We start from the raw sequence: 20,103 nt of genomic DNA on the forward strand, positions 1-20,103 counted from the left end.
GATATATGAAAACGTATTGTCATAACAAAGTGGACTTTTAAAATTCACTGTAGCCTTTAAGGCAATAACAGTGATTTTTAGAAAAACCAGAAAGGTAAACAAATTAAAGCATACTTAGGTTTCTGACAGGCTGTACAAAACACAAAATAAATCAGTATTTTCAATCACAGTCAGTGTGGAAATCATTTTTTTTCTGGTAGCCTACTGAGATAGGCTACTTATAACTGAATGCTGCTGTTGTCTTTGTAATAACAATCAATAATAATTATTATTATGAATAAAAATAATAATAATACATTAGTTTTATATAGTGCGTTTATTAAGTTTTGCAGTATGAAAGCTATTAAAAGAGAACCAAAATAGCTTTGTGCTCAGTTTCTTTCTGTAACGTTTTAGGTCTAAATTACAGTACTTTTTGTTCCATACTTTGTTTCAACTTAACCATAATAAGACATCCTGGTGAGGAATAATTTTGGTGTTTACTAAAACTTTTTTCTGTGGCGGATTTGAACTTTTTCGATGAAGATCGACGGAGCTCCCCTTTTGTTTTCATTTGCTTTTGTTCCCCATTTTTCCCCCTTCAGGCCGTGCTTCCGACTGCCAGTGAACGCAGCACGGTTTCATGCTGTGCGCCTCTGTTTATTTTCAGAGCGCTGACGTGAACGCTGCACTCCTCCCTATATGTGGCTCGTCAGACGGACGCAGGGCAGCTATTGGCTGAGCTTGTTGTTGCTGTAGCAGCTTGTGACGGTGCTGTTGGGGGAAGGGAGGGAGGAGGAGGAGTGCTATAAAACTCCGCTCCCCCACTCCTTTAGCTTCACTCTGGAGGAGCAAAGTGAAGAGGGTGGCCAGGCTCAGTGTGGCACCAAGGGACCCCCCAACCCCCCCTTGTATTTACCAATAACAGACGTCTGTTCCCAGCACTGCGCCGTCCTAGTCCACGGACCCACCTTTTGAAAAGCACTTCCCCTCTACCTCGACGAAATAAATGCCAAGAGAAACGACCCCAGCACCAACAGATAAGGACTGCTGCTCGGAGGTGGAGGGAAAAACGATCGGTTGGACAAACACGTAGAGGAAAAAAAAAAAAAAAAAAGAAAGAAGAAGAAACGCGCGCGGACCGTCGCCGTTGCCTTTTCTCAATGCATACCCTTTGTGCCCGAGGAACGATGAAACCAGAGATCAACGCCGCCGTCGTATTTCTGACGAGATTTCTGAGGGTTAAAGGACACGTAAACGACCGACAGGTCCAAACATTCAGCCAAAGCTTACAGGACATTTTGGCAGGTAAGGAACACATTTTATTTGTTCTACGTTTTCAACCTTAATTTCACCGAACTACTACCTCCAATGTTTTTGTTGTAGTGTTGCGTGCACTAATTCAGCTTCTAATGGGTTTGAGGGTGATTCACAAGAAGCCCTTTCTTTGTTCTCTCATGTATCACTATCAGCTTTGCCACCGCGCATCACTGTTTGCGCACGTCGAAGAGGGAAAAACAAGTAGAAACCCCCGCGAGGCGCTCTGTGGAGATTTTCGTCGACGATGTAGTCGATACAATTTATTCTTTTGAGCGGAAACTTCAAAAAAAAAAAAAAAGAAAGAAACAAGTGTTTAGTTGCTGCGACTTTGTTTATGAGAAGCACCAGAGGAAAAAGGGGGAGTGGAAAAATTGGCTTGGCTCAAACAAGGAAGTGCGCTTCGGTCGATAACACTCTCACAGAGAACAGAAACGGCCCCCAGTCACTTTGGTACAGGCTTGTCAATTACGTAATGCATTAGGAGATAATATGTCCTATTTCACACCGTAATGCCGTAAAAGGACGGTTCATATTTGTCTTTCTGTCGATGACAAATACTATAAAACCCAAGTTGTCTTATTTTATTATCCATTGACCTCATAATCGGGGATTGTTTGAGTTATTCGACGATTTACAATTTGAACTGCAGTTGGCGAACATGTATCTCCCATTCATTAAAATTGAAAAATCATTAAAAAAAAATCATATTGAGTAGCTTTAAAATCCTGATTATGGGGGGCTTAGGTGATATAGAATTGATTTTAATCCTCATATGTGTCATGAGTCCATGGATTATGGGTGTTTAAAAAAAAAAAAAAAGGAACATTGCAGTTCAGGGTATTGTCTCATTTCCTGCTGTAAACACATTCCAGTCTGAGGCCTCTGAAGCTGCTGTACATCTGCCCCACTCCATCAAGAGAGCACATAACAGCAGATGACCTACATAAGGAGCTCACGGGTGTAAAAAACATGCAATTTTGACTTATTTGGGGTTTTAATTAAGCCTGGTGTGATGCTCTGATTGAATACATACAGAAAATACAGTAAAAACACAATAATAAAATTTCTTTATTTACATTTAGTTTTTGTCTTAACCCCGTAAACAAAGGGATGCTGAAGTAGCACAAACTAACTTCACTTTTATAGCAGATAAACTGCAAGTTATTTTCTATTGTCTAGGGGTCGTAATGCCAGTGTACGGTGATGTGTTGTGGGGTTTTAAGAGTCGTTTTAGTTTATGCTTTTACTTATTTAAAAGTTAATTGAAAACGTCTGCGTGTGTATGTAAACAGACAAAAGTTTTGGGCTTGAATGGAGTCGACTGTGCAGCCTGGTGTGTGGGGGAGGGGATGTTTTGGTCGCTGCCTACAGGCCGACATTGAAACACAGAGGCAGCAGGAAATGGAGGGGAAATCCACTGCAGCAAAGTATCCCCAACCGATGTTTAGTATGATAAACACACAGTATACAAAAACAAAGCCAATACAATAAAAAAATGTAATTTACCAAAGTGTGATTAAAAAATGTTTTAGGTGTTTTGATGCAGCTTAAAGTCACAGCACTGAAATATTATGTAGTTGAAAGTAAAGCAAGATTAGAAAGTAAATCCTTTAAAATACAATCATAAAATGTAGTACTGTATGAGGTGAGTTTGATACTTAACTGGCCAGAGCTCCTTTATATCTGTAAAATCTCTTTTGTTTGTTGTTTGTACAAAGAGAATTAGAAACAGTGACCAGATTGAAACCACCATCGTTGTGTAATGGTAGTTAGCAGGATTTAGTTTCTTCCGGTTTAACAGTAGCAACGTGATTTACTTGTGGTAGAAGTTGTAATACCTAAACACAAACGGAATCCCTTTGCATGCCAGTACGCAGTTTCTTGAAAGTGTCTACTTACTTTTCTGTTTGCTATATCCTCCCCCCTCCTCCTGCCCCGTGTGCCCTGGTTTTTAAGAATAGGCCCTGCTGAGCTGTAGTTAGCTGCTTTCGTGGCTCAGTCTGCAGCTGAAAGATCATCCAGCCCCCTTTCGAGTGCCGGCCCCTCCATTAGATCGACACAATACGGCTCAAAGTGATAAGATACTAGGCGTTATTAACCTCTGAATGCATACAGGTGGCCTTCAGGTCTCAGTCTGAATGCTGCCCTACTTCACTGTGGTTGTTTTTCAGTGGCTACGAGGCCAGACAATGCCATCAATAGGAGTTCAATATATATGAGCTGTATCAAAGTGAATAGCAGGGGGTAGGCCCAAAGAGGGAGGTCAGTTAATACAATGAAAGTCGAGAGAAAAATAGCTCTCCTACAAAGCCAAAAGTGAAGTCTCATGGAAAGAGTGAGTCTTATTTTACTTCCTTGTACACTCAAAAAGTCAACACTCTAATTTTCCTCTCATCATCTCAACCGCTAAAATGCCTGAAGCATGCAGCGAGTGGCGTCACTCTGAATCACTGGTTTCGCTGCACTCGAAAACTTCCACACAGACAAGAGAGTGAAGAAAAAAAGAAAAGACAACAGGGGAAAAAAAGGATCCTGTCCCTTTAAGAGGCGGGACTAAACGTCCCAGATGGCTGGCTGGGACTTCGACACTTTTGGTGTTTTTGTGCAGCCAGTCATGGGAGACTTTGTGACACTGACGAAAGGCTCGGGGAGGGATTGTGCAATTCAATTGCCCTCTTTTTGTCACGTAGGCCCAGGGAGCCGCTGGCCGGCTGTTTATGGCTGCTTATCAGCTCTGTGAACAGGTGGTGATGTTTTTCAGTCTTTGTTCAACTGCACACAACTTAGCCCTGTACTTTAACAGGCTCTAAGCTACATACACAATAAAAATAAACTTTGGTTAGTGGACTCTTTAGCTTCCTTGTACATTTTCATCTGATGCAGGAAAATATTTCATTTAATTATTTTCATTTTATTTAAAGGCTTTTTTTTTTTTGCTATATACCCACAGTTACTAAAGCGGATCACTCCATAGTTTAACTTGTCCATTCCTTTTCTCTCCCAACAGAGCAATACAAGCACCACTGGTTCCCAGACAGACCCTGCAAAGGCTCAGGTTACCGCTGCATCCGCATCAACCACAAGATGGACCCCCTGGTGGGGCAGGCGGGCCAGCGCATTGGCCTGACCATCCAGCAACTCTACCTGCTGCTCCCCAGCGAGCTCACACTGTGGGTCGATCCTTTCGAGGTGTCCTACCGCATTGGTGAGGACGGCTCCATCTGCGTCCTGTACGAGTCGCAGCCCTGCCCACCCGGGATGCCGATGACGGGCGCCACCAGCTCCCCCTCAGGACCCAGCGGGTCGATGGGCCCCATGGTGGACAGTCGCATCAGCTGCAAGGACGAAATGATGGGGCTGGGCAGAACAAGTCCCTCCAAAACCTACAATATGATGACTGTGTCCAGTTAAAGAGGCGCGTCGTCACAGCCGGCCTGCTTTTTCTGTTCAGGGTCACGTCGTGGTTGGTCAGACCGTTTGACCATACCAGGGCGAGCCTTTTTAAAGCTAAGAATATGAAATGAAATAGTGAAAGAAGTGAAAAAGGAAAAAAAAAAAAAAAAAAAAAAGAGGATGTGGCCTATCGTCCAGGTGATGGAAACCTTGTAGGTTTGATATTTTGAACCCCCCCCTCCCCCTTATCATTTCTTCTGTTGTCATTGGATCATCTGGGCACTCCGGTTTTGTAGGAGAGGCTTTGTGGAAATGGAACTGTTGGGGCAGCTAAACCAACCAACCAATAAACCAACCAGTATTCCCCAGGGGGACTGGTTCCATCTGCACCCCCCCACCACCAACACCACCACCACCACCCCTCGCTCCTCAACTGTAAACAGCATGGTGATCGGCTCCATCTCTCAGTCATTGACTTTGCACTTTTCTTACTCTTGGTTACTATAGGTACATGTTCCACACACTAACTCCAAAAAAACACCAAAACCTCAATTTGGACAGATTTTAAACAGGAAGTAACTCTTGTATTTTCTTAAGTCCTGTGGTTAAGTCATTGGTTTTGTTTGTCTGGGAAGGATGGAGTTGGAAGTCTGAGCCTCTCACAATCCACACGCAAGGTAAAGAAACAACCAATAAGAGCATCTCTATTTTCTATACACCCCCTTTTGGACCACAGGGAACTCGAGTTCTTTATCTTGCAGCAGGAAAAAGGGGCTTCAGCTCTTACTCCCGACTCTCCTCCCCAGTTCAACATCAACTCTGAGCTTCATAGAAACCTCCCATCTCAACCGTCTCTCGGCCTGTACGTAAGTGCAAGTGGAATGTGTCGTGACACCTGTTACCTATGGATACCAGCGTGTCCTGTTGCACTGTTGCCCTCCCATCATCACCCATGTATGTGTAGCTTTTCCAAGGGGAGGGCAAGGGGGACCCGTCTCCGGCACCCCTCCCTCCCCTTAATTCATGAATGTTGTTGTTATTCACAATCAGGTTCTTGTGTTGTTGCTAACTGCGCCATCTTTTCCTCCCACAATTATGTCGTCTCCTGCATCACCAAAATAAATTCAAAGTGTAGCAAAAAAAAAAAATAAGGGGGGGCCTGTTTAACCCAAATTTTGTGGTCATGTGGCCCTGTTAGAATTGACATTGAATGCACTTTGACGTTAGATTGTGTGGGATGTGTACTTCTTAGAGAAAATCGCCTGCATTCCATCCACTCGAATGTCATCTTTTCACACGGTTTTTTTGTTTTTGTTTAACCTCCCCCTTTTTTTTTTTTTTTTTTTTTTTTTAGCGGTTATGTTCATACTTTGAGCTCCCATGTTGGGATCTATTGAATCTGTCTTTCAAAATTCAGGAGTGTCCAACTCTGGATTTCAAAACCCTCTTTTTACACTGTATTTGAACATTTCAGAGCTCTTGATTTTGTTGGTGGAGAGTTAAAAAAAAAAATAAAAAAAAAAATGGGTGGTTAAGAAACATTCTGTCATCCGTTCACATAGCACTGTTAGCTCTGGCAGGATGCAGAGCTAAGCTGTTTTCCCCCCTCCACCCGAGACACACACACGCAGATGGTGATTTGTGTTGCTGTTAGAGAGAGAGAGAAGTTAGAAAGGTCTGGACTAAGTGATGACTGTGTGAGACTTTGGCCAAAGGGAGGTTTGGAGCACAGACTGTTCAGAAATTAACTTGAATTTTAAAAACAACCCCAGGCCATGTCGGCTTTCTATTTCATTCACATTAGCTCTACTTAGGGTCCTTTTTAAAGAGAGAGACTTGTCCTAATGTGTGCATTCGAGGTGCATTGCCTTACGAAGACCTTATTGTCATGAATTTTGAGTCATTTGTGATTTTTAAACTTTTATCAGGCTCACGTTTAGCCAGCCTGGTTCAAAGTGCTGCCCTGTCTCCTATCCAGTCTGGCAGCGATAACACCCTCCACCTCCTTCACCCATTTCTGGGGTGGGGGGGGCGGGTTTGAGTGCCTCAAGTGCCACATATCACCCCTCAGCTCAGACCTCTTGTTCAGCCAAGCCAGCATGCTGCTAGCAGACCCCCTGTGGATGCAGGTAGACTTAATGTGACACATATCATCGTCCATCAGCTGGCGGGGGGAGGGGAGCTGGGTAAGGAAGGCAGGGAGAATGGGGGGGGAGATGTGGTTTCAGAGAGTTTGGGGGGGGGCAAGGGCCGGACTCTTAATGTCCAGGGCAGCTAAAATCCCTCCAGCCCCTCCTATCTCTGGACCTATTCAGCACCCCCTTTCCCGACCAGAAGCCCTCGACCCTTCTCCCCCAGCGGTGGATACAAAAACCAGCACACGCTCATGGCGTGCTCGAGCTACACTGGGGGGGAACTAGTTTGAAAAGACGAGTTTGAGGGTACCAGACTGTTGTATTTTTTGTTTTGTTTTCATCTCACTGGATTGCAACTTTGTTTACATGCATATGAAAGGATGTGATGGCTGTCTGACGTACCCCCACTTCACTCCCAGTTCTGGGTCCAAAGGGGTTAACAGCAAGCCGGAACAGATGCTGGCCCGGCTTCGGGTGTTGTCGGGGCCTTAGCCTGCTGGCAAAATCTGTCACGGCAGGCTGGTTCCCTCGCTCATCACCAGACCTATGGGTGTTTAAGCTCCCCTAAGCCTGAGAGGATCATGGGTAATAGAGCTATAGCCTTTGACGCACTGCAACCCCCCCCCCCCCACACACATGACCCCCTTCCCATGCTCTCTGCTGATACTCCCTTCAGCAATCTGTGAAATGCAGCGATTCCGCGTCTGCAAAATGGATAAGAGCGCCCGCAGCTTTTATTTTCATTTTTGAGACAAGTTTTTATCAAATCACATTCACGTTCTTTCAGTCAAGTGACGTCGTTTTTGAGGTTGGTCTATACTTCGGATGCGAGATAATCGTCTCGTCTCACTTTTTTCTCAGTGTGTTTTTATGGTCACAGTGGTAGATTTCCTCATCTTTCCACCCTGCCATCCCCATGTTCTCCCCTTCATCCTCTTTATATGAGGATTTTTAGTTAGTCTGGTGATCTAACCCCACTTTTTAACAGACCTTGATTTTAGCGCTACAAAAATGAATACCCACAACCGCCCTTCGTCACCCTCTCAACTCCACTTTTGCCACCCGAAATGGTTTCTTCCTCGGTAATATTGATGATCTAAATGGCATCCATTCAGCTTGTGCGCACATAGATTACAGAATCGTTGTGAGAGTGCTTCGAGAAGTCAGAGGGTAAATAGCACATAAAATGCACTAAATATGTCAAGTTGAAGACGTGTGATTATTTTTTTCGAGACGCGAGGAGTCTCTCCTGGAATGTATTGCCAAACTCAGGCCTCAGACATTCAATAAATACCCTTGTGGAAAAAAAGTTGTGCATGTTAAGACACGAAACAGGAAGGGAACAGCAGTTTTGTTGTTGTTGTTGTCGTCAAAAAAAATTGTCATTGATTAGTTGAATTATTGCCACTTTCACATTTGAGGTGTTTTACATATTGTAGAATGTATTGTAACTGTACAACAAATGGTAGAGTACATAACATTACACATGGGAAGTGCCAATAATTGCTATCCTGAGGTGTTTTTAGATGTATTCCTTTTTTTGTATTTCATCTTTTAACATGGATAACGCTTTTTTTCGTAAGTGAAGCCATTTTGTGATGGGAGTGTTGGCAAGGACCAAAGTTGTTTTGGTATATAAAAAAAAAAATATTAGTTTCCATGATCTGTAAGTGTAGACGTATCCTTTTGTTCTTTTTTTTTTTTCCTTTTTTTTCTCTTTTTTTTTTCCTTTTTATTTTCTATTTACCTACAAAACCAGAAAATAGACAAAAAAATCTGAGCTTACCCAAGAAGAAAAGCTGTCTATCTTGTGATCTCATGTCAGTACATCTTTATCGTGTTCAGTTTCTTTTCCTTGGGTATGTTGTGATGAACTGCTGTAAATTTGTACAGTTCATGTAAATTGATTGTGCGGAAGTTGTACAGATTTCTATATTTTGGAAGAAAAGTTTTTTTTCTCTGTAATAAAAGATTTCCTATCTTGGCATCATACAACCTGTGAGCTGTCATTATTATATCAAAGAATGCATGAAGCACTACATTTGTTCTCAAGGTCTTGTCTGAATGAGAAACTTGGCCTGGGTCTTGCGTATTAAACGCTACACAAGCCTGATTTGCTGATCTTGTGAGATTGGAATTTGACCCCTTAGTGCTTGAGAGCTGAGGGAGCCATCTGTAAAAAACAAAAACAGTCTTAAAAGGAGATCAAGCCAATTGCCTACTAACGTGTGCCTACGTTAGAACAGTAAACAGCACTGCAGTATAAACAGATTTTAGGTCATGCTTTCCATAAGCACATTATCTTAGCGCGTGTTAAATTTGTTTAGGGGGAAAAAAAGGGGACTCTTAATGGTGCAATAGTTTGTTGTTAAACAGATGTGGAACACAAACTTGCAAACTCTGACTCAAAAATATTGATTTATTGCTTCATTTCCCCCCCTCCCCCCCGTTTCTTTTGGTTTTACTGTGGAACATTTTAAAAAGCTGCTTGCTGCTCTCCCCTAAAAGGACTGTAGCCTGGCCTGATCAACAAATCCAACTACCTCACGTCCAAATTCTCATGTTTTCAGGAATTGGGATTGAACTCCAGATCGATTATCCAACCATCCAGAAAGAGCTGCCAAGTGCTTCCACTTCTTAAATGATAGGAGGTGACAGATGGTACGTTCAGCAAGGAATGTCTGGGGGGAAAAAAACTGCGAGGACACCGGTATACACGCACAACATCACCTCATCATAACCAGCTGACTCTGCAAAAAAAGAAACAGAGTTTGGATTAAGACTGCGAGGCTTTGCAGCACTCTGAATCCTTGCCGGTTGCTCAGCAGCAGGCAGAAAAAGACAAACATTCGGCTCGTTTTGACACTGGGACAAAGGAGGGAACAAGGAGAGCTGGTTTAGCAGGAGCCGAGGGCGTGGGGTTTCAGGGTTCTGAGAGGTGTTCTGTGGAAGTCAGGCTTTACCTCTGCAAAAACACAGGCTAGGACGAGGCCTCCACAGCTGGAGACTGTGGGTATTGTAGTTAGAATGTTCACAATGAGAGCTTAAGTCAGATTTAGGCCTGTTTTCCTAACCTCGTGAATTCTCTCCTGCTGAATTTCCCCGTTGGATCTCTTCATAAAGGAGCTTAAAGATTCTCAGGGTTTATCTGTTATCTGACTACACGGCCCAGTGTGGCTCTTTTTTTTTTTTTTTTTGCATGAAAATATCACGTGTTGAGAAGGAAATAAAAAAAAGCTATCCAAGAGTAACAAAAAGCATAAATGATCCAGATTGAATTGAGTTTTGCAATCACCCTCTGGACGTAGTTTTGCAATGACTCACTTGTGCAAGATGTTTTGGCCCGATTCTCATGTCCTGAAAATAAGAACCTGACTACATCTGGTGTGTTTTTGCACTAATGTTTCATTTAGTTTTGAATATAAAAGATATTTTATAGTTGCTGGCGCCCTTAAAGGGTAAGTAAAACTTTATTTTGACATTGTCAGAAGGCCAAAGTATGTGAATTGCACTTTTCATGTAAATGAAAAGCTCCCATAAAACATGAGCATGGATATCTTTTGATTCCATAAAAACGCTTTTCAAAAATTCTATTGCAACATGTGTCAGAACATCATCAAATCGTCATATAAGAATTGCATCGGAGTTTCAGCTTTGCACTGATGAAACTGCGATGTAATAATTTCTGCCCTAGCAACTGAGGTCATAGCAACTGTGGAGATTGTTTGATTAGGTGGAAAGTTCTGGAAGGAGTGTCTGATTTCCACAGAAAGACTTAACGAGAATGCTGTCAATGATAAACAATATAACCTGCATGTAGCCTTTAACTCCAAGGGAAAGTCTCCTTTCTATTAATCGCATGATCTCGTCATCTCATATTCTGCACTCTTTCCTCATGCCTAAGATTTTTCCTCGGAGTTTGTGGCATCATGTACACCGAAACTGGACAAGGTCTACGAGCAATGTTACGTTGCTGTTGGGGAACAAAGGCATGGTGAGTGACAGCGTGAGCTTGTGTGTCTGCTATAACAGAAGGAGGCGGGGACAGACATCTGGGACTCGCTTTATTGCCAGCGAGATGACAGGGTAGCCCTCCTGCAGAGAATGTGTGTGTGTGTGTGTGTGTGTTTATGCTCCTCTGCATAAAGGACAAAAGCTATGATGCATCCGCATAAGTCACACAGCCACTTTTTTTTGTGTGTGGAAGGGGCCTCACACTGTTGGCTTTCATGTCTATTTTAATACTTCTCAAAGTCAGTTTGGTTTCAAGCATGAAGATAAAAATACTTTGATTGATCATAAACTAGTGCAAAAACATAAAAACAAAACAAAAACAGGAACAACACCTCAGAAGCATGTTCTGTATCTATTACAACCTCTTATCTAAGGTTGTGTGTAAATGGTCAAATATTTGATAATACAGCGATGAGCCACAGCAGAGCCATACGTATGTTTGTTTTTCCACTTATTGGTATCCTTGTGTGGGTGTACGTCATCCACAATCCAAGGACAAGTTGATTCCTCTTTGAAACAGATCCTCAGATTGCCTTGCCTGTCTGCGTGGGTCTCCTGAGTATCCATGCTACACTAGCCATCTCTCCCCTTCCCCTCAGGGCGCAATTCATCCTCTCTCTGACATCTGCTTTGCCCCCGCTGCACACGCCCTTCCCACCAGCATCCGTGCTGGGACAATGAACAAAGTGAAAAAACAGCAGGGACAAAGAGCTCCAGCTTGGGCCGGACACGTCATTAATGCTGGGTGGGTTGACTGCGGGAGGGGACTTTAGGGATGAGGTTACTTTAGTGTGACTGACGTATAACAAAAAGCCTGATTGTGTTGCTTAAATATAGATTGTCATTTCTTTTGTCAATCTTTTGAGGCAGATATTTGTTAATGAAGAACCAAAATACCTGGTACGTATATACCACATAAAATGTCACGATTAGAAACACAAAACTTGTTCATTAAATGACACTTTTAACATACCACAATGGATTGTTGTTTTTTAACCCATTAGCATCTGTGTGCGCTTCTTAGGTATTGTATCTAGAGCTACGTAGAATACTGAATTTCACTTATGTATTTACAAATATTCAAAACCACAAAACATTTTTGTACAAGATAACATAATGTGTCCCATCACATATTTGCTACTCTGCTCTGCAAACTCTGCCAATCCACGGTATACAAAGTCCTTTAAAAAAAACAGTTTGAACTTACCGTTTGGTTAGCAAACAGGCCTCAGCTAACAACAAGTTAGCAGACAGGCAGTTAGCATCAAAGGAAAGGCGGTTAAGCTCGGCCTATTATCCCTTTTAGCAACTTCTTAAAAGTTGACAATAACAGTATTTTATATTCTTAATTGTAAGCAGGCCTCTTCTTCTTTATTAGGTGACAAGCTATCTGGTTGGGGTTGGAGAAGAACAAGGTAGTTAATGGCACGCATGACAGACCAAATAATGAAGAAGTGTTGGATGATCTCTCGGTCTTAATGGTGTAGAGAAAGCTCTACAATTCAACTGTTAGTATATGAGGGAAAGAGAAGAGCATGTCATTTGATCTGCCCATCTTCAGCCCTCCTCTACTTCCTAATGCTCTCTCATCTTTCATTAAACAAAAATAGACATTCTCTTCCCCCCCCCCCCCCCCCCACCTTTTATGACCCTCCCTGGTTTTTGCACCCTCCCTGCCTCCCCTCCTTCATGACCTCTACACCCCGTCGTCCTTCGTCTATCTTTACCCTTCCTCCTCCTCCAGGCTGCTGGTGTCACCTGTCAGCTCGCGCTCCCCCAGAACAGGGATTCATTCCATAGTCTGGCAGCAGGCCTTATTGGGGTAACGTGAGGCGTCTCGAAGGGAATTGTGTGGCAGAGTGTGTCTTTGTATTCACAGCACCTGCATGTTTTCATGGCTTCCTTTGAACGGCTGGAGCGAGAAAGAAACAAAAAAAAGTTTTAAGCGACCGAGGAACACTTCCACGTCTTGGTTGAATCATCAAAACACACTTTTCGATACAGTCACTAAAACTACAAATCTGTGTAGTTGAACACTAAACCAGAGCAGCTTTGTACAAACTGGGTAAACGTGTATCATTTGAAGTCAGTATACTTGCATCTTCTGGGTCGATTTGATGTGCAGCATTATGCTAAGCTTTATTGTGGTAAACTGTGACCACCATGCACTTCTTTTTCTGCACAACCCTGCATCAGGTTTATTTTCAAGAAGCTTCACACATGCAACGAATTATGTAAAAAACCGAAAGTATAAAAGATAAGTAAAGCTTCACTTCTGTCTGGTATCGTAGAACACACAAACAACATAAACCATTGAAACATATGAAAGAATAAAGAGTGACACAGAAACCCATTTCTTTGCAAAGAGCAGTAAAGTATTTTCAGGGAAAAACGTGACAGAACATTAATGTTTAAATGTTTTGTTGCTAGGTAGCAACACGTGAAGCAGCTAAAGCAGAAAAACAAACATTTGCATATTAACATCAAATAAAGACGCTCAAGTTAACATGTTGGCTCAGATGCTAATCAAGATGTTGACCTCCTGGCAAATTTATGTCTGTGATGTGCTCTTCTTTTATTTCTGCTTTGGTCACAAGTATTTCTTTTTTTTATATTTTTGGGCTAATTATTAGCTAAATGCTATATATTGTTAGCAGGCTAGCCTCTGACTTTGTTGGTTCACAGACATTTTTTTTCTTTCAAAATGTTTGCGTCAAGGGAGAAGAGCATTAATGTGTAGAATAACAGGGCAGTGGCAAAAATAAATCTGTACACATGGCAGCAGCTCCTCCCACTTTGCAACTCTTAAAAACCCTGAAACTGTTTTTTTTGTTTTTTTTCCCCCACTCCCTTTCTCATCATGTCTTTAGCCAACAGTAGTGATAGGAACAAGCTCTGTCCCGTAATGATAAGCTAACAGGCTAACCACCACTGATGTCTTCATCTGTTTGTATTCGCCCACATATGGTTATCTGAAAGTTGGTGGTCAGACATGGAGGCAACATATTCCTGTGGTCGGCCTCTCCCAATCAAACGGCATCGCTCTCAAATATTTAGAGGGAGAAAGAGAGAGAGAGAGCGAGACAGACAACCAGCTAGCTAAATATAACCTTCGCTTGGGTCTGCAGTGAGAGGCCTTCTGCAGGAGGTCTGGCCACACACACCCTCACACACACACACACACACACACACACACACACACACACACACACACACACACACACACACACACACACACACACACACACACACACACACAGGTGTAGCTCCTTTGTGTATTTAAAGAAATGCAGGAACACATTTATTTAGTCCAAACCTTTTGTATCTGAACGACGGAGGCACTCACAATCAATCACGAGTTGACAGTTATTTCGAACACACAGGCATGAAAATAAGGTCACTGGGCCAACAACAGTGGGGGTTTTTTTTTGTTTTCGCAACAGACATTTCACAAACACTGAAACACGAGGTTCACATCCTCAAATTGTCTCCAAAGTTTGTTTTCGACTTTGAGCAGCTGTTGCAAAACAGACCTTGAATCCATTGGCCTTATCAACGTGCATGCCAACTCAAGCCCTTTTGGGTTTGTTAAGTCTATTTCTCTTTTTATGGCTTTTAACATTTTAGCTATTCCTATTCATTCATAAATGCATTTTGCAGCAAAATGTTTTGATTTTGTTTTGATTTCTGCTCAGACGATCACCTCAAGCTTTTTATGTCTCTCGTCCTCTATAGATTTGACTTCATATTGGCTTTACTTTGAATTGTCTTGCTCTAACCGAGCTTGTTTGGTTTGTGTTGTGTTGCCTTCTAAACAGCCGAACACACTTTCAAATGACTGCTTCTAAAGGTGCCATATAGACAAAAATATCTCGACTGTTTTTATTTAAGAATTCAATCGAGCACATTAATGTTGCAGTAATCAATGGGACCAAGTTAGTCTTTATTGCCCACACACAGAGATGACATCAGTGCAAATAATCAGAATAAACTAATGTGTGTCTCTTATAGGCTTAAAATTGTCTTTTGTTAAGCTATGTGTATTTACAGCTCTAACATTTAGGTCTGTCATAGACGAATGTTTCGCCCCTTTGGACTTCTTAAATTTCAAATCCAGCTCTTATTTAAGAAGTCACTAAGCCGTGCTGTGTGTTATCAGGGTTTTAGTGCAATTTCTTGTTTCGCCGCATTGCAGCCAAAGGAGAAAAAAAAAAACACAAACAAAAGAGCCATTTAACTTCTGTTCCCCGTAAGCACGTGTTCATTTAAAGTCCCCGCTGCTTGTAAACACGGCGCAGCCTGCTATAACCTCCAACCACATGACCCGACTGCGGCCCCTGACGTGGTTTCACTCGACAGTTTGTCGAGATGTTTGCCCCGGTTTTTTTTCTTTGCTTTAGTTTTTCGGAGAAACTGACAGGAAACACTACACGAAGAGTGTGCAGCGACTCAGCTGTTTCCTGTTTGTGTCGATGGCAAGATGTAATTTGCTCGCAAGAAAAAAAAAACAACCAGCAAGAGATGGAGAGATACCATGAGGAGATAAAGGATGATTGGGTGAAGGGAATTGGAAAGGATGGGATCAGGAATTAGAGTGAATGAGGGATTAGATGCAGGAATAATTGAGCAGATCGAGAAGCCGAGGGGAAATGTGGCGTGAATAAGAAAAGACAGAATTATTTATACGGTGTTGATTGAGAAACTAAGTGGAAATATACTGGGGAGTGCAAAACAGCTGACAGGAAGATCTGTGCCTCTTCTTCTACGCCACTATGAACACAGCTGTGAGAAACGCGCACACACTCACTCTCTCTCTCTCTCTCTCTCTCTCTCTCGCACAGACACACACACACACACACCCACACACACTTTGTCAAATGGCTTCAAAACACCCACATTAAAGACATAACAGTCAGCAGCGTCCACGTGTTAGAACAAACACACAGGCGTAAAATGTGCAGAACAAACTGTGCCCAGATGAAAACAGGAACACAATTTAATAACGCACAGAACTGCATGAGCATGCTCCAAGGCACGTACACACACACACACACACACACACACACACTCAAACACTTGGCCTTGCAGCTCGACTACAACAAGGACACTCTGAAAACACTCGTGTAGATACTATTATACTACAATGCTTTTCTAGCTAAGAACATTTGATCCATTATTAAATAAATAATAGTTTCCAGAAACGGTGACATCCAAAACTAATCTGTTGATCCAAATATTACTGAGCTTAAAGGGTATACTCTGGGTAGGTGTGTGTGTGTGTGTGTGTGTGTGTGTGTCTGTGATATGGATAATAAAACCATATCAAAACATTTAACGTACAAAAACAAATATGACCTACATAGAACTGGCAGCTTGATGAGTAACTGAAGCAGACTAATTTCCCTACGGGACTAATATTTAACTCATTACCCACACAACACCTCACCATGAAAGATAAACAACCAAACAACAACAAAAGTTTTTGCATGGTAACCTTAATTCCATAAGCACAGGTGGAGCCCTGTATGAAGTTAGCCAAACTTATTAGCTGACCAGGAGGTTCATGTTCCCCATTTTGCCTTTAGGGGTTATTAACCCAGTATTATCTTGTCTCAATGATTGGCTTTTACCATTACCAAACTCCAGCCCTGTTTTCACCCAGCCTTCACAAGCTTAGCCTACAAGCTTATTTCCATCAAAAAAGATTGAATGTGACTAAGGATGATTCCTGGCTACCCGTCGGTTTAACAGAAATGGAAATGCAGCCTGTATGATAAACACCCAAAACGTATTGAAGTTTAGTCGAAGCATATATTGTGCACTTACTATCTGTGAGCTGTGTCACATTTCAGAGCCAGCAAGATCACCGAGGGCTCACGATGTCAGTGGTTTTGCCGACTGTGGCCAACATTAGCAGTGCTAGCAGGTTAACATCCAAATGCTTGAGCTGAATGTGCTCAGGTTGAGTGATTTATATCCAAGTTTTACATGAGCCAGCATACATGAAACTTTATTCTCATGTTTTATATCAAATGCTGCCAAAACGCGCTGCTTATAGAGATTGACTATTGACTGTAGCTTTAACGCCGGTTAATTGATGTGGCTGTCAAAAGATGTTTTTGGAGGGCTGGGTTGTGATGGGAAAGACATTTATGCCTATTTATATTTTTTTAGGGAAAGGACGGTTTGTTAGAGAAGGAAACCAGAGAGAGAGAGGGGAATGACTTTTGAGGAGCCACACCTGAGCCACCTGCTTGGTGGACCATGGCCTCCATACATGAGGCAGCTCGGCCAACGAGCAGCCCATCCAGGTTATAAGGCAGAAGGATAACAATGATGTGATTACTATGTTAAGGTTTCCCATTTTTCAGCTTGCATGAGCTTTTATGCTGATGACATTCTGCTGTTGTGTTGCAAAAATCTGCCGTGAGGCCTTCAGCACTTCAAGTGAATCTCTCCCTCCTGCAGTTGAAGTTAATAAGGACACTACTGTTGAATGCCATGTTCTTCAACTAATCAGATCTTATTGGATGCAGACCTCAGGGGTTGTATTTCATTCTGCTCTTTACTCCATTACCACCCCCACGACCCCTCCTGCTATTTTGAACCTTCAGCAGTGATCATAAACCATTCAAGGCATTGCAACTTCTCATTGTGGAGCTTTCCAGAAGCACTTCGAGACAGACGGAGCCACAGGAGGACACTGGCTGCAAATTAAACCGGGACAAAAATTATTAAGGGAAACAGTAGAGAAGCCATTAGGAAATACATTTGATATAACTCATTATTCATTTTAATAATAGGAAATATTGAAGACACCCGATCTTTTCTTGTGCACTGATGAGGTGACTCCACTTTCCTTCCTTGATTTCACTTTAATATCTCAGAGCGGGACGAGAAGTGAAAAAGGAATGAAACGAGTCTCGTGACATTTGCAGCCTCAGGAGGATTTCAGAATGATTCTGTATTATCAGTTTTATATACTGAACATGTTCACCAACTTTAAACACAACCCAAAGAAAGAGAACAATAACAAATCAAGCTGTGATTTTTTTTCAGGCTGAAATAAAAGTGAGTGAGTAACTGATCGATAGGACCCAATGGCCTGAAATTTTAACTCGCACCGCAGCAGCTCCGTTTACAACATAAAAGTTCAGAGGCCTTCAATTTGCTCCCTTTTTTAATTTTAAGGATTGACTGGTTCATAAAAGTTCTTCAATCACTTCGAAGGTGGTTTCTATATTGCCCAACTGAAGGCCTTAAAACAGAAGTGCACAAACCAGGGGAGAAGTCACCAAGGCTACGTCCACTTCGTGGTGACAGTCCATGTAACAGACACAGAAGGAGGCCGTCTACAGTGACAGAGATATATATAACAAATTGGTCACTTGAGGGCTGTGGAGGACGGACACACACACACACACACACACACACACACACACACACACACACACACACACACACACACACACACACACACACACACACACACACACACACACACACACACACACACACACACACACACACACACACACAGACACATTCTTCTCCACCCCCAGTGCAGCTGTTGGGGCGTGTTGAAGGTACATATGCGCCCCAACTCCTTTGCCTGCATTCAGACGAGTTCCAATAGGATTTAGTGCTGCCTCGGCTGGAATAGGGTTGGATCCCTGCCACACATTCCAGCGCCTTGGTACTCTCTCTGTTGGCCTACTTGTGTCAGGCGGTGGGGGAAGCACGAACAGGACTCCCACACACTCAAACTCACACATACACAGAGTAGTAAGCCGTGTTCAAGTGACTTGCTCGGACTGTAAATAAAGACTTAAGCGTCCCCAGTTTTCTGAACAGCTGATTTATATCCTCATTATAAAACAGCCGTAGTCTTGCTCCATTTGAGCTTGACTGTTGTTTTCTTTCTTTTGCTTCTTTTACTTTTTGCATTTGTAAGGTAGACGCGTACACACACACACATACGCACGCACACACGCTAACTGTCTGAGGACCAACTCTTTATCTCTTTGCTGCTTTTTTTTGTTTTTACTACCTCCCCCACTCCTACACCTAGGTTGTGTATACTCTCCAAATCTTGCTCAATCTTCTTATTGGTCATATGGCTTTTTCTTTTTGCGCAGTACACTGATTGCTTTGATTGTGTTTCAGCATGCCATACTGTATATCCCCTTCCTGTGAGTCTCTACAAATTTCCTATGTTTACAAAGTGAGCACAAAGGATTAAAAAAAAAAAAAAGAGACGAGAAAAATACATAATAAAGTTACACATCACATGCACACACGTACTACACTCTGAAAACAGACGGACCGCTTTATATCTTTAATACACTCACTGCAAGCACACAAGGACACGATATGAAATATGTGTTCTTTGCCTCTCCCATAATGTACACAAACGTAATTCACTGCATGCTCCACTGGCCTATATCACACTGAACACATGATTGAGGGTGTGGAGTAACACGATTCAGCTCTTAATACCTTTTCATAAGGGAAACATCTGCTACCCTTCACATCCGAGTCCTCTCTTTCTCTGTTTTAATCTACCTTCGTCTCTCTCTCTCTCTCTCTCTGTCTCTCTCTCTCTCTCTCTCTCTCTCTCTCTCTCTCTCCCTCCTTTCTTCTCCGTCTTCTCTCTCAGCGTGCTCCCCAGCTTTTGGCTCCTCGATGACTCTCCACCACAGCCGGGGTTGTTTTTCAACCGTCGAGTGCATCAAAACAGCACGGCCGCATGTTTGTGGAAAGACACTCCGCTCCCTGTGAAGCAGTGCTGACCTCTTCAGAAAGTTCCTCCCGCATTCTTCTCGGCTTTCTCTGCGTACTTTCTTACATTTTTCCTTTTATATGTGCCTTTTGGTAAATGCACAAAAGGCTAAAACAGTTGTGGTTCACATTCAGTATCCTGTTATAGGGCGAACTAAAGGATCCATAAAAGGAAGAAACTATTTGAGTTTTTCTTGGAAATAGAGGCCAACGTGACCAGGCTACAAAATGAAGTTATCTGTGACAGATATCTGTTCTAAAATGAAATTATTCGCTCTCTATTTTTTCCCCTTACTTCCACCATGAAATACATTCCTCTATAAATAAATGTAATTAAATTATCCAACCAAAATAACTGGATCTTGGCCTCCTGTGCAATTTTAGAACAACATAAACATCATCCCACAGGAGGCACTTTATTCCTGTTTGCTTCCGCTCCCGTTTCATCCTCATCTTTCTGTAAGGATAATAATAATTGAAA

General features: G+C 42.4%; 2 protein-coding genes across 2 annotated transcripts in view; both read left to right on the plus strand.

Annotated features, from left to right (window-relative positions):
- The window catches only part of dcn (decorin), a 155,757-nt gene that overhangs the window by 41,283 nt on the left and 94,371 nt on the right, over nt 1-20,103 (plus strand). The gene's annotated exons all lie outside the window — the stretch shown is intronic.
- btg1 (B-cell translocation gene 1, anti-proliferative) lies at nt 353-8,822 on the plus strand. Its single transcript, XM_079335084.1, has 2 exons — nt 353-1,287; nt 4,307-8,822. Exons 1-2 carry the CDS (start codon nt 1,143-1,145, stop codon nt 4,708-4,710), a joined length of 549 nt encoding a protein of 182 aa, XP_079191210.1. The 5' UTR covers nt 353-1,142; the 3' UTR covers nt 4,711-8,822.

Source organism: Symphodus melops, assembly GCF_947650265.1.
Source record: "Symphodus melops genome assembly, chromosome: 22".
NCBI lineage: Eukaryota > Metazoa > Chordata > Actinopteri > Labriformes > Labridae > Symphodus > Symphodus melops.

Coding starts and splice junctions, on each gene's coding strand:
- btg1 (XM_079335084.1), top strand. CDS start 1,143: ATGCATACCCTTTGTGCCCGAGGAACGATGAAACCAGAGATCAACGCC. Junction 1,288..4,306: donor CTTACAGGACATTTTGGCAG/GTAAGGAACACA, acceptor CTCTCCCAACAG/AGCAATACAAGCACCACTGG.